Source organism: Sorex fumeus, unplaced genomic scaffold, assembly GCF_029834395.1.
Source record: "Sorex fumeus unplaced genomic scaffold, SorFum_2.1 ptg000006l, whole genome shotgun sequence".
Classification (NCBI taxonomy): Eukaryota; Metazoa; Chordata; class Mammalia; order Eulipotyphla; family Soricidae; genus Sorex; species Sorex fumeus.
In genome coordinates this window covers 37,925,541-37,940,743 of record NW_026606063.1, presented here as the reverse complement: position 1 = coordinate 37,940,743, position 15,203 = coordinate 37,925,541, and the positions used below count along the sequence as shown (strand labels likewise).

Below are 15,203 nucleotides of genomic sequence, written 5' to 3'. Positions count from 1 at the left end.
CACTTAGGGTTGAATGGACACTAAATCTGTAGTTTCCAACACAGAAAGTTCCTGCCAGTTATTGCTGCTCAACACCTGGCCCACCTAAATCATGCAGTGACTCTATCATAAATATTGAGATATTATCACAAATGCTTATTTCCAACTTAGCAGTTAATAAAATATTTCTGTAAGTCTATAGGTATTAACAAGTTGAAAAACATTGTGCTAAATAGGACATATACTTAATTCATTACATGCAAAGTTCAGTATGTAATTTATTATTTGTGATCATGAGGGAAATCATTAGTATGTTCCCTAAGTATTTTCACCTCCCCATGTTCAGGATCACACTTCTCTACCCTTTAAGTTTAGTCCAATTCTGTGACTGTCCTTGGCCAATAAAACATAAGGTAAGGGGCATCTGTCACTTCTACATGGAAGCTTTAAGAAGCACCATAATTCTGTGTTCCCTTCCTGCTGTGTAGAGGCTGCGGCTGAGAGGAAGCCTTCAGCACACCCGTTCCTCAGTTACTGTCGTCACTCCTTCAACTGATTCCCGCTGGCTCTGTCCAATGAGCAGGATACAATACTTCTTTTCCCTAAGGAGCGAATTAGCTTTAAGGACCATTAGCCTAACCTAGTCCAGAAGGTCACAGCTGTGACACTTGGGTTAACTCCTGACTACCACTTGTTCTCCTAACAATGTTCTACTGAGGGTAAGAGATAGTAGAGGGGCCAATATGCTTGCCTTGCACATAGTTGACCCAGATCCCTGGCTCAGCATATATTCCCCCAAGAACCATCATGAGTGATTCCTACCCACAGCCAGGTAGTGATTCCTACCCACCCCCAAAGGACAATGTCTTACTGAAACACAGCCATGCTGATTACTGATAAACTGTCTGTGGATGCTTTTGTATGATGACAGCACATCTGAGTAGTTGCAATAGAAACACTGTGATTCAGAAAGGCAAAAATATTTACTGGATCAACTATTTATAAAATATCACTCTAGGGGCTGGAGCAATAGCACAGTGGGTAGGGCATTTGCCTTGCACGTGGTCGATCTGGGTTCAATCCCCGGCATTCCATATAATCCCCCAAGCACTGCCAGGAGTAATTCCTGAGTGCAGAGTCAGGAATAACCTCTGAGCATTGCCGGGTGTGACCCCCCCAAACAAAAACAAAAACAAAACATCACTCTATACTAGGTGGATGACCTAGGGAAAAATAAAGTTTTATAATCTTTTATCAGAGTATAGGAGTATAAAATAGGAGTAACAGTATCTGTCTACCTTAAAAGGTGTTGTGAGATGAAATGAATTCTTGCATATAAAACATTTGGAACTAGTTAGGAAGTGGAATGCTGAAGAAGCAAGATGTGCAGACAGGGACAGGAATGGAGGAATGGGAAATCACTAAGCCAAGAACCTAGTACATTGAAGACATCAAGAAATGTTGCTGGGGCTGGAGTGATAGCACAGCGGATAGGCCATTTGCCTTGCATGCGGCTGACCCAGGTTCTATTCCCAGCATCCCATATGGTCCCCTGAGCACCGCCAGGAATGATTCCTAAGTGCAAAGCTAGGAGCAACCCCTGAGCATCACCGGACTTGTCCCAAAAAGCAAAAAAAAAAGAAAGAAATGTTGCCATTTATTGTCCTAATTACAAATATACACATATATGTATACATATATAGTTAAACAGAAATAGAAAACTGGAAAACATAAAACAAAAATAAATGTAGTTCTTAAATTTTTAAGAGGTATGACTTAGGAGTGTATGTTCTTTTTCATACATTATTTTAAAATTTTTTCTATAATAATTATAATCATGAAAATTATTTTATAAATTCTAAAAATTTTGTTAACATTTCCATCATTTCACAAAACATCTTTTGTTGACATTCTACAAATGATACCATCCAATAATGTCCCAGTACTTTCTTCTTGAGAAGTTAGTTTATATATCTGTAAAAAGAAAAGGCAAATTATTTGACATAGTGATATATTCCTGTACTAATTTTCTTTTTTCTCTTTTCTGGCCCACATCTGGCAGTGCTCAGGGTTTACTCTTGGCTCTGTGCTCAGGGATCACTTCTTGCGGTACTCAGGGAACTATTTGGGATGCCTGGGATCAAACCTGGGTCAGCTCATTACAATGCATATGCCCTACCTGCTGGACTATCACTCCAGCTACACTAATTTTCATAATAAAAAAACATATATAAGTGAAATTACTTACCATTCAATCACTGGATTAACAGTATGAATTCACAAATGTGATTAAAATATACAAAGTATGACAAATTCATCACTATCAGAAGTTTCAATCTTTCACCTTCCTTCTTTCCCTCCCCCTTCCTTCCTTCTTTCCTTCCCTCCTTTCTTCCTCCCTCCTTACCTCCCTCCAACCCTCTATTTTAAAAATTACTTCATTCAAAAGCAAGTTTCCGTTCAAATAGCAATCGATAATTCTACACAAAGAAATAAAATGTATATAAATTTCAAAAACCTATCCTAGACATTATGTTTTATTTACTTTTTTTAATTCTTTTTTGATTTTTGGGCCATATCTGACAGAACCTGGGGCTAATTCTAGTTCTGTATTTGGAGGTCATTCCCACGGTTCTCAGGGGACCATATGGTGCTGGGGATTGGCACCAGGCCATTTGAATGAAAAGTACACATCCATCCTGTTGATGAATGCCATCTTTCTGGCTCTTAGGTTACATTTTTAATGTACTTCTGAAGGTTTTAGAGTATAGATACTTCAAATTATATATACTTTATTAGAGAATGCTTTTTGTTGTTTCTACTTATATTTTACATAAACCCGAATCTTCCAATTCTTTCTAGTATAATTTTCAAATAATTAAAAGTAACTGTCTGGAGCCAGAGAAAGAGTACAGTCAGTGTGGGTGGTGCTGCTTTGCAGGTGGCCAATCTGGGTTTAATCCATGGCACTGTGTATGGTCTCCAGACTCCTGCCAAAGAGTGATCCCTCAGAGCAGAGTCGGGAGTAAACTCTGAACACAGCTGGTTTGGTGACCCCAAACAAAGTAACTGTCAAATAATTATTGTTCAAGTAATCTTACATTACATTAGCCTTTCTTTAAAAAACATAGGAGTGGGGCCAGAGAGAGTACAGTAGGTTTGCATGTGACTGACCTAAGTTCAATCTCGGGCATCCCCTATAGTCTCCCACATTCCCTATAGTTTCCCAAGCAACACCAGGAGTGATTGCTAAGTGCAAAGGCAAGAGTAAACACTGAGCACGGCCGGGTGGGACCCAGAAACCAAAATTTAAATAAACAAATAAAATAAACATAGAAATGCTGGAACTAATTAAGCAAACACCATTATCATTCTAAAAATATGAGTATACACACCTTTTTTACTTCTGTAATATTTGTTACTTCAGGAAGATCTTTAAGAGAAATTTGTTGACCTTCTACCTGAGATATGAGGTATTCTTGATTTATCTGTTTGCCTCCCTCTTCAATGTAAACAATTAGAACCGAAGTATCATTTGCTGACATGCCAAATTTTTTCAAAGCCTCTGAAATCTGAAGGGAGGAAAAAAAGACAATAAAACAGTAGTTCCTGTATTTGAAACATCTCTCCATCTGCCCTCTTGCCTGATCAGATCATATATTTAAAATAACCTTAATGGTTCTCTCAGCCTGGAGTTTTTCTCTTGAATTGTCCTTTGTAACAGCTACTAGTTTTGTCTCTAGCAGTTCCTGCTTAAAACTATTCCAAGGGACCAAATCCAGACTTCTTGGTCTGACACATACACCCCTTTTCTCTGACCATCTTATCCACAAGCTCCTGCCTTCCAGAGAACCTGGACCACTCAGGGATCCTGCTGAACATTTATCATACTGCTCACACTGGCCTCTCAAGTGCCCTCCTCCTTCCGGGTGCATCATCTCTCCCACTGCACCTACGTCCCTACAGAATGAACTGCTGATCCTATGGGTTTGGCTTATTTTCATACCTCATTTACCTTAGGACACTTAAACATACATTGTCCATCTGCCTTTCCTGGGGCTATGTCTGCTGTGGCTGTTCCGCAAACTAAACAGAACAGGGACAAGTTCTACTGATGTTAACTGAATTAAATAGCTTTCCCCCCAAGTATCGGGGAATTCCATTTCCATTCATTTTAATAAACTTTCAAACATCTGTACTTTTTGTTTTTAGTGTCACATTTGGAGGTGCTTGGAGGTCGCTCTTGATACTGTCTGGGGGACCAAGTAATACCAGAGATGGAACCTGGGGTTCCAGCAGGCAGAGCATGTGCTCAGCCCATTAAGCTCTCTCTCTGGCCCAGCATCTGTGCTTTAAACCATGCCACAGGTTTCTTAACTTTTCTCTTGATATTAGTACCTACCTGTATCAGCAATGTGGGTAATAATATGAAAACTTCAGCGCGCGCGCGCACACACACACACACACACACACACACACACACACACACGGGTTGGGGATGTAGCTCCTTGTTAAAGCACTTGCCTTGAACGTATGAGATCCTGGGTTAAATTCCTGGTACCACAAAAATAAATAAATAAGGGGGCTGGAGAACAACCAGCCCCTGGTTAGATTGCTGGCATCCCATATGGTCCCCTAAGCATTGCCAGGAGTGATCCCTGAGCACTATGTTTCCTCAAAACCATAAATAAATTTCATGAGACAATTTCAGTGGTTTCCCAGTTTCTCACCCCCCCTTTTAAAAAAAGTGCCACATGCAATGCCTTTAGCACAAAAATGATCACTCCATCAGTAATCATACCAGAAACTCTACCTATACACTGGGTGTGTGAGTGAACATATGTTAAAGGCTGCTCTTGGTACAAGGCAGGCATCTGTTGAATGGAAAAGGCATGGAGTCTATCTTCAAGATAGACTGACATCTTTCCGAGTGACAGATGCTCAAGATTACACACAAATGTCCAAGCCAGCCAGTATTTAGATAGCTTTCAGAAGGATTTTCCTGGTTCTATATGGTAAGGTCAGAGCCTTACTAAATTTAATTCAACTTTTATTAATATGTAGAATGATTAGAGCTTATTTCCCTAGTAGGACAGAGTGCTAAACCTCAACTCAGCCAAAGCTTTTTTTCCACTATTATTTTGCTTTGTTACTAAAAGGTTTACAGAAATTTGATCTCCAACACAATACTAAGGAAGATCCGCGCTATCAAAATGAAGTCAAAAGAGATAAAGTGAGGAGATCCCGCATCAATTACATTGTTATTTGGGGAAAGGTTGAAAATAATTTCAGTAGACAGAGTTCTTGTCTTCATTTTTCCCAGTTTGTGGAGGTGAACTGCTTTGTTTGCTGCCACAAGTATCTGAAATGGATCGACAATCTGTCAAAGAGAAGAAAAAGAGTCACACAAGAGAATTTGGTGCACCCTGAAGAAATGTGCCCTCCTCACAGCAGCTCGAGGATTAGATTGTTTTACTTCATCACACACACACACAGACACACACAGACACACAGACACACACACACACACAATTCTACAAGCTCTATACTCTTAAATTAGTATCTCAAGGCCCTGGATGTTCAAGAGGCCATAGAACTTAAAGTTGTAAGGAACTTAAGTAGAAAAAATAATTTAAAACATTTTTCAAGAAAAACTACAGAAAAAGCCATATTCTAAACATTTAACCTGTATAATATTAACTAGCTGTTTCTCATAAACATTGTCTTCGTGAGATTCAGCTGTAGTCCAACCTTTCCACACTCACGGTTGAAGTCGGCCAGCATTTGTGCTGTTTGGCTAATGTTTGGTGTTATTAGAACGATGTCATCAGCAAAGCAGAGGTGGTGTAGTTGCCGACCATCTATCTTCACTCCTATTCCTTCCCATTCCAGTCGTTGCATGATGTTCTCGAGGGTGGCACTGAGGAGTTTCAGGGAAATGGTATCATCCTGCCGAACCCCTCTCTTGACATTGATGATCACTTCTTTGTAGAATGGTAAGATCCTGGTAGTGAATCCGTAATACAACTCACAGAGGATCCTGATGTATTGAGTTTGAATGCCCTGATTGGCTAGGGCTTCAATGACCACTTCCGTCTCAACAGAATCAAAGGCCTTCTTTAAATCAATGAACGTTAGACAGAGCGGCATCTTGAACTCCCGAGAAACCTCAATGGCCTTGGTTATCGTGTGGATGTGGTTGATAATGCTAAATCCTTTTCGGAACCCGGCTTGCTCGCATGGTTGTCCTTCATCTAGTGTTTTACCAATCCTATTCAGGATGACTCGAGTGAACAGCTTGTAGATGACAGACAATAGGCAGACTGGGCGACAGTTGCCAATGTTGTGGATGTCTCCCTTCTTGTACTGTAGTACAGTCCTGCTGGTTTTCCATTGGGATGGAACCTTGTGTTCAGACAGGCAGTGTGTGAAGAGCTGAGCCAGCGTATTGATGAGTACTGACAGCAGGTTCTTCAGGTGTTCAGGTCTGACCTTGTCTGGGCCAGGTGCTGTTTGTTTCTTTACCGACGAAATGGCGTGTCGGATTTCGGAAGGGAGAATGCTCCATTAGCTCTCAATGGAACAACCATCTCTGAATGCAACAGTTATGTGTACCTAGGTCAAGAAGTCAACATGACAAATAACCTGGCACCTGAGTTGCGCAGGAAGAAGAGAGCAGCCTGGAACACCTTCAAGAGCGTCGAAGAAATAGCTAAGAGGACAAAGAACCTCCAGCTCCGGGCACATCTCTTCGATTCCACTGTTCTTCCTGCATTAACATACACCTCAGAGACCTGGGCCCTACACAAACAGGATGAGACTGCTATTCGGGTCTCCCAAAGAGGAATTGAAAGATCTATGCTTGGAGTATCACGTTTCACTCAAATGAGAGAAAGAATCTGGAGTTCCGACCTCTGTTTTGACAATCAAGAATCAGGGATACTGTCTCGTTTGCCAAGGCGTCAAAAATCAGATGGGCTGGACACATAATGAGATTTGGAGACAACCGCTGGACTAGAGCTGTTACCGACTGGATTCCACGGGATGTCAAAAGACTGCGTGGCCGCCCACCTACCAGATGGTCAGACTTCTTCATCAAGACGCTGAACGATCGGTTTGAGGCTCTTCGTGTTCCTAGAATGATCAGATGCCATTGGGCTACACTAGCACGTGACAGGGACAAATGAAGATGTTACTGGCGCCCGCTCGAGCAAACCGATAATTAGCGGGATGTCAAGTGATCAAGTGATCAATATTAATTAGCAAAACTACTCCCAGAAACTGGTAAATTGGTATTAGTATTCACATACAACATATGAGGAAACTGAGACAAAGATTTTCTTTTTTTAGCTTTTTGGGTCACACTTGGCAATGCTCAGGGGTTGATCCTGGTTCTGGACTCAGGAATTATTCCTGGTGGTGCTCAGGGAACCATATGGGATGCCAAGGATCGAACCTAGGTCAGCCAAATGCAAGGCAAATGCTCTACCTACAGTACTATCACTCTGGCCCCAAGGCAAAGAATTTCTTGTTTTAAGTCTCAGCTCTGTGAACTTGGGCAAATTCCTTAGAGCTTTATCTGTAAGATGCAGATAACCATAGTCCTTTCTTCAGAGGGTGTTGTAAGGAACGAATTAGAAAATGTTCAGGCTGGAGAGAAATGTTCGGTGCCTTGCATGCTGCATAACTGGATTTGATCCTGGATTTGATCCTGGATTTGATCCTGGCACCACATATGAGGCCCCGAAGCCCTACCAGGAGTGATTCCCAAACACAAAACCAGGAGTATGCTCTGAGCCCAGAAGGGTGTGGCCTCCAAACCAAAACAAAAAACCCAGAAAGTGTAAAACACCTAGAAAAAAGCCAGTACCAGAGAAGACTTTCTATAGAGGTTGACAGTTATTGGATAACATGGTTTATTGAGTTATTCCTACAACAGTGTTCCTGAGGCATACCCAATTCCATCAACCACTAATAATCCTATATTGTTTTTCTCTTTCCTTTATGTATTTTGCAAGGTTTATTAGGGGTTGGAGCGATAGCACAGCGGGTAGGCTGTTTGCCTTACACGCTGCAGACCAGGCTGACTCGGATTCGATTCCTCCGCCCCTCTTGGAGAGCCCGGCAAGCTACTGAGAGTATCTCGCCCGCAGGGCAAAGCCTGGCAAGCTACCCGTGACATTTTCTATATGCCAAACACAGTTACAACAAGTCTCACAATGGAGATGATACTGGGCCTGCTCGAGTAAATCGATGAACAATGGGAGGACAGTGCTACAGTGCATGGTTTATTTAGTAATGTCCTTTTTGTATAGACAGAGGAAGACAGTTGATGCTATGCTTTTGTAACATGGGAGTATCCATGTTATTTACAGTATCCTGGGTATCCATATTTACTTGACTTAAGCCTCAGTTGCCCTAACACCCCCCAAAAAGAGGGTCCCGGCGAGGGACTAGGGACAAGCTGTAAGTCACCCTGGTATTTAAAGGGACATGCTAAGTGCCATAAGAAGTATAATAAGTTAAGAGCATGGTCATGGGACAAACTGTCATGACCCAAAAAAAGAAGTAACTGAATAAGGATCCTGTTGGGGTTAGGAAAGTCTAACCTGGCCTGAGGACAGTAATCTGGGACAAACAGTGAGATGTCCCTAGGAAGTGCAACCTTTAAGCTTAATAACTCTCTCGGTATGATTATACGAAAAGATGAAAAATATTAGTAAGAAATATATTTATTATGATTGTTTAAATGGATTACTAGCTAAGGAAAAAAGAAAGCAATACGCCCTAGAGGGGATCCCACTCTTGAGTGGATCTCCTGGTAATCTAGAGTGCTGAATCCTCAGATGAGATTTTATCCTTGAGTTAATCTCCTAGAAGAACTTCCCCTGAAGGAGGGGCTTTACATCTGTTAGCTGTTATGATAATTTTCAACACTACCTATGTATGCCTCCAGCCTTCATGACTTCTTTGTAACTATGCTGTAAGGGGGAAGAGAGAGGAGCATGAGAAACAACTATGCTGTGGAGAATGAAGCTGTAATCATGAGGATCAGAATGAAATAAAAGATCACTGACTATCAACCAGTCTGGGGCCCTGTTCCTCTGTTCCCCCATCCCCAACCTTCGTCTGTCCGTAGCTGTGGGCCAGCCGGGGGAGCAGTTCTCAGCCACCAAATGCACATGTGCCACATGCCCACGCTTTTTGAACTCACAGACAGCTATCTTGTAAGTCATTATAAGCAACAGTGCTGGGCCTCAGTCTTGAGAACATGATCCTCCCCATATGCTCTGAGTCTCTATGCTCTGTGTTCCCTGAAGAGCATTCCTAGCTCAGTTCAAAGATGGAGATTAAGCATCTGCCATTATGTCAGAGGCAGACCACAAACTTTCATATTTCCTAAGGCAGGGCTGGCATTTTTAGCTTCTACTCATTGCTAAATTCAAGGCTAGTGAAATCTGACTTTTCTCCATGGAGAGGCAAGAACTTCTTACCTGAAGATGACAATTTTAGGATGACCTCTAACATCATGAAAAATAACATATTTCTATACACCCCACAGATCATTCTCCCTCGAGACTCACCATTCTAGGGTTTATTAATGAACCATCGATGGCCCCTTCCATGACTTTTTTCCTCAAGTCTCCAGCATTCTTCACATCTTTAAATAATAGAAGGGTCACTCTGCATTCAGGGAAGAGGTCCAGCTGATGTGTTAACTGCATCTCATAGATAAGCAGGATTCAACTGCACAACAACCAAAAAGACCAAAAGATGTCTTTTGTTTGAAAGTTAACTTTATGATGACCAAATATCCTTATTACTAATTCAATAGAAAGAACAATAACTAAGTAAGAAAGTGGTAGAACTATTAAAAAAAAGTTAAGGGGCCAGAGAGAGAGCACAACAGGTAGGGCAGTTGCCTTTCATGCAAACGACCCTGATTTGATCCCCAGGCATTTCATTTGGTCCCCAAGCCCCACCAAGAGTGATTCCTGAGTGCAGAGCTAGGAGTAAACTCTGAGCAACACCTTGTGACCCAAAACTCAAAATACATATTTATTTATTTTTTCTTTTTGGATCACACCCGGCAATGCACAGGGGATACTCCTGGCTCTGCACTCAGGAATTACTCCTGGCAGTGCTGAGGGGACCATATGGCATGCTGGGAATTGAACCCGAGTTGGCTGCATGCAAGGCAAAAGCCCTACCCGCTGTGCTATCACTCCAGTCCCCCAAACCCAAAATAAATAATAAAAAAATAAAGTTAAAACGATCTCCAAAGCAATTTCAGCATCCTCATGAGAACTCTTCCTAAATGTCACTGAACTGCTTCTGGCTTCTTCATCTGACTCCTGGGAAAGGATCTAGGCTGCTGGTTGTGCCATTAAGGCAGGTCTGAGGCACACCTAGCTCGCTCAACAGAATCGGAGAATAATTTCAGCACACTTGCAGCATTAACAAAACTTCTCAAATTAGCCCTTTTAGTTTTCGGAATTACAACTTTATTTATATTTTAGCAGGTCTTAGATGTAAATATTTGATTGGCTTGGTTTTGGGTCTACACCCAGTTCAGTGTTCACTCGTGGCAGCGTATCAGTGATTGAACCTGGAGGTCCTGTATATAAAGCAAGTTCTCTAGCCCTTCGAGTTATCCCCCCTGCCGCTAGATATAAATATTAAAGAAGAAAATCATTTGGGGCCAGAGCGATACTGCAGAAGGCAGCAACCCTGCATGTAGCCACTTAGGCCAACTCTAATTTGATCCCCAGCACTGCGTATGCTCCCACTGCTCCCCAGGTCACTACTGAGCACAGAGCCAGAAATAGCCCCTGAGCATTGCTGGGTGTGTGTCAAGAACAAAAAACACAAGAAGGTAACTTCTTTTGCTTGTTTTTTGAGACACAACTGGAGGTGCTTAGGGGCTTTACTCCTGGCTCTGTGCTCAGGGGTCACTCCTGATGTTATTTGGGGGACCATATGTGGTGCTGGGGATTGAACCAAGGTTGACCAGGTGCAAGGTACTTCTGTACTGTCACTTCAAGCCAAGGAAAATAATTTTATAAAAACCTGTCATTTGACTCAAAAGATATATTGACTCAAAAGATATTCACACATGGAATTTAAACAAAGAGCACACAATTATTAATCAGGGACTGGAGTCAGTAGGGCGCTCTTCTTACACGTACTGATCCAGTTCAATCCCCATCCCAAATGGTCCCCTGAGCACTGACAGGAGTAACTCCTGAGTGCAGAACCTGGAGTAACCCCTGAGCATCGCTGGGTATGGCTCCAAAACCAAACCAAACAAAATAATAACACTGGCTCTTAGACATTAATTCAACAAAGTTAGGGCACAGAATATAATATACACACACACACACACATACACAAAGCAGAGAGGACAACTAGAATAACTAGAAATGCACATCTATATCCTTTAATGGAAAAAATTCAGTACTGCAAATTAAAAACAATTTCAAAGTCTTAATGTGGTACCAGGGTGAGAAAATTTGACAGATTTCTTGTTTTATCCTTTCACTTGATAGGTTTCATTTGTAGGGTCCTTTATCAAGGAATTAGTTGGAAAGGCAAGGATTTAAGTAATTAGATGTCCCTCTTATCACACCAACAGTAAAAACACTGAAAAAACATACTTAGCCCAAACCAATAGTGACACCCGTTTAAAACTTGGGGTAGGGCCGACGCGATAGTATAGCAGGGAGGGCACCGTGCCTTGCATGCTTCAATCCCCAACACCATAGACAGTCCCCTGAGCCCCACCAGGAGTGGTCCCTGAGCACCACTGGTTGTGGCCCTCAAACCAACAAAAACAACATTAAACAATCTTGGGGTCCCAGATACAGAGGTAGAGCACAAAACATTGCATGTGTGTGTGAGGCTCAGGGTTTGATCTGTGGAAAACCGGCCCTGAGCAGTTAAGCACATGTGAATAAAGCAACAAAAACATGAAAAAATATCTGACTGAAAAACACAATGTGGCCAAAAAGAGGTACAAGCACTAAGTAGAGTTACATCTGACTTTTCCTTATGACAATTGGGGACACACACAGACACACAGACACACAGAAGATAGACAAACACCCCTTTGGCTTCTTTCATGACAATCGGGGACACACACACCCCTGGCTTCTTTCATGACAATCCGGGACACACACACACACACACACACACACACACACACACACACCCCTGGCTTTTTTTCATGACAATCGGGACACACTCCCACCCCTGGCTTATTTCATGACAATCGGACACACACACACGCCCCTTTCATGACAATCGGGGACACACACACACACACACACACACACACACACACACACACACACACACACACACACACACACACACACACACACACACACACACACACAGACGCTGTGCGACAGAGAACAGTACCGACAGGCTCGCCGTGCGCGCGGTCCGACCACGAAACCGTCCCCCGGAAACAGAGCCGGCGGAACCGTCCCCCGGAAACAGAGCCGGCGGTTTCCGGAAGCCGGGCCCCCGCGGCAGCGCCCTCCTCCGTCGGGCTCGGTGAAAGCCGTCCTCCCGGATGTCCGCAAGGGGAAGTTTCCGCTGTCGTCCGGCTCCGGCTATTCCTTCCTTTCGTCGGGAACGTCTTCCTCCTTCGTCTTCCGCCCAGCCGCGCTGCGGACGCGAAGGAGAGCCCCGCTACCGTCACTTCCGGCCAGGGAGGGAGGCGGGACTCCCTGGGCTGGCGACCGGAAGCCGCGGACTGGGTGGGCGTGTCGCCTCGCTCTGGACCTCAGCAGGGCCGGGGGAGTCCCTGCCCGGACACGGTTTCTTCTGGTGGAGGAACAAGTCATTGACTGTAACGGGCCCTGGATACTTTTCTGCCGCGAGATTGGGCGATTTCTGACCCAGGCACTTTGTGTGCTTGGTGGAGTTGTTAGTACTTTTAAGCTATCAACCTCTTCCTTCATCTAGCACGCCCAGAAATTTGATGGCTGTTGCAGGATGTAGCAAACTCGCAGAACAAGCAGGGACTAGACGAGGTAAATCCCCCCGAAACAGGCTGTAGAGAATTTTCCCCCTTGTTTAATACGTTTAGAACTCATCAATGCTTACACAGGAAGATTTGCTCGAGCGGCTCGAGCGGGCCCAGTAACGTCTCCATTGGAGACTTTGTTGTTACTGTGTCTGGCATATCGAATACGTCACGGGGAGCTTGCCAGGCAGATTGGTAAATAAATATAGCTGTCAAATATATATATGTCCTGTAGAGGAGAGGTACAGAAAAGGGAATGGCAGACCTGCATGTTTTAAAGGATAACAGATCTCACCAAAGAGGGTCATTGACTAGGAGGGTCTGGAAACAAGCTCTGGAAGGACAGTACTCCAGGTAATAGAGTTCAAAGATGGGTACGGGGCTGGAGCTACAGTACAGCAGGTGGGCGTTTGCCTTACATGGGGCCAAACTGGGTTCAACCCCCCCATCCTATATGGTTCCCTAAGCACCCCGAGGAGTACTTCCTGAGTGCAGAGCCCCCAAAAAGCAAAAACCAAACAAAACCAAAGATCCATAGATCTTTAGTTGATTTAAGGATTAGCAAAGAAAACCACGTGGCTCAAATAGGAATACATATATGGAATATCACTGTCATCATCAAACACTGTCCAGCTGTTGTTCATCATTTGGTTGAGCGGGCCCAGTAACGTTTCCATCGTGAGACTTGTTGTTACTGTGTTTGGCATATCGAATACGTCCCGGGGAGCTTGCCAGGCTCTGCCGTGCAGGCGAGATACTCTTGGTAGCTTGCCGGGCTCTCGGAGAGGGGCGGAGGAATCGAACTCGGGTCGGCCATGTTGGCCGCTTGTAAGGCAAATGCCCTACCGCTGTGCTATCACTCCAGCCATATAATAGGAATACGTATTCCTATTATATTCGAGCCACAAAGTAACCATTTTGGAAGATCACAAGATGGATAAAGGTTGATAGTTTCCTAGGATTCAACCTGGTATTGTGTGCTTAAAAAATGCATGGCCATGCACCATGTGGTGGTCATGAGCTGCTTCCCCAACCCGGTCCCACTGATGTCCCACCTCTGCTGATAGACGTGTGAAGGAGAGAACAGAGCCGCCAGACTGGTGGGTGATTTGTCACTGTTTATTCTAATCTCCACCCCCATTCCAGACTCACACTCATTCCAGTCTCTTATTCTAGTCTCACACTCGTCCACTTTCACTCTGTCCCATTCCAGTCTTACTATGCCATTCCTGTTCCCCAGTATTAGTTAAGAGCAAAAGCAGCAAAGGTTGTGGGTAGCAATTACACATAGGTGAGGTAGCACAATAGGACCACTCCTGGTGGGGCTCAGGGGACTATCTATGGTGTTGGGAATTGAAACACCAACGAGAAGCCCTTTATTCCCAGGAAGCTCTTCTAGGACAGAATCTCATCCTGCAGAAGATTCGCTCAAGGGCAGGATTTCATCTAAGGGTGTATTTTTCCTTTCCTTAGTCCAACTCCATTTAAAGTCATCTTCAATTTATTTATTAATAATCTTTCTAGTCATTTTATAGGGACACAGATATATTAAGCTTATAGGGTGGCATATCCTGGGGATATTGCGCTATATATCCCGGACTACAGTCCTCAGGCCAGATTAGTCCTTCCTAACCCCATCAGATTCCTTTTTCAGCTACTTCTTTTTGGGTCATGCCAGTCTGCCCATAACTGTCCTCTCTGACTTATGTTTTATGGCACTTGGCCTGTCCCTTTTCAATGCCAGGGTAGCTTGCAGCTTGCCCCGGGTTCATGTAAATTTCTTTTTAGGGTGCTAGTAACTGAGGCTTAAGTTGAGTAAATATGACAGATACCCAGGAGTAAATATTATTTGGAGTCAATTAACTCAAGTAACAAGAGCACAGTATCAACTGTCTTCCTATGTCACTACAAAAAGTAAACTGCAAAGGACATAAGGAAAGAGAAAATTAATATTTCACCAATAAATACAAAGTTCAGATATCTCTGAAGAATCTTACTTTATAAGTCACAGGTTCTGATTAGGGGAAATGAGCAATTAATGGGAAGCAGAGCACAAAGGAGAAGTTAAAGACGAGTGGGAGTGCTTTGGGAGCATTGTGATGGGTGTTAGTAAATCTAAACTTGTGGCGGAGAAGAAAGGACAGGACCAATGTTACCCAACAACTGTTGTCCTTCTTTACATTTTATT

The 15,203-nt window shown here is 43.3% G+C and overlaps 1 protein-coding gene across 2 annotated transcripts; it reads right to left on the bottom strand.

Moving 5' to 3' along the window:
* Positions 1-1,637: 1,637 nt before the first annotated feature.
* Positions 1,638-12,464, bottom strand: TPRKB (TP53RK binding protein). 2 transcript variants are annotated; one of them, XM_056127226.1, is made up of 5 exons: positions 12,403-12,464; positions 9,564-9,726; positions 5,237-5,359; positions 3,375-3,551; positions 1,638-1,953 (listed from the first exon to the last, which is right to left on the bottom strand). In XM_056127226.1, the coding sequence occupies exons 2-5, from the start codon at positions 9,702-9,704 to the stop codon at positions 1,867-1,869; spliced, it is 528 nt and encodes a 175-aa protein (XP_055983201.1). In that variant the 5' UTR covers positions 9,705-9,726; positions 12,403-12,464; the 3' UTR covers positions 1,638-1,866. The 2 variants fall into 2 exon arrangements, with proteins under 2 accessions (XP_055983201.1, XP_055983209.1); XM_056127234.1 differs by having other exon boundaries at positions 12,407-12,460.
* Positions 12,465-15,203: the final 2,739 nt, after the last annotated feature.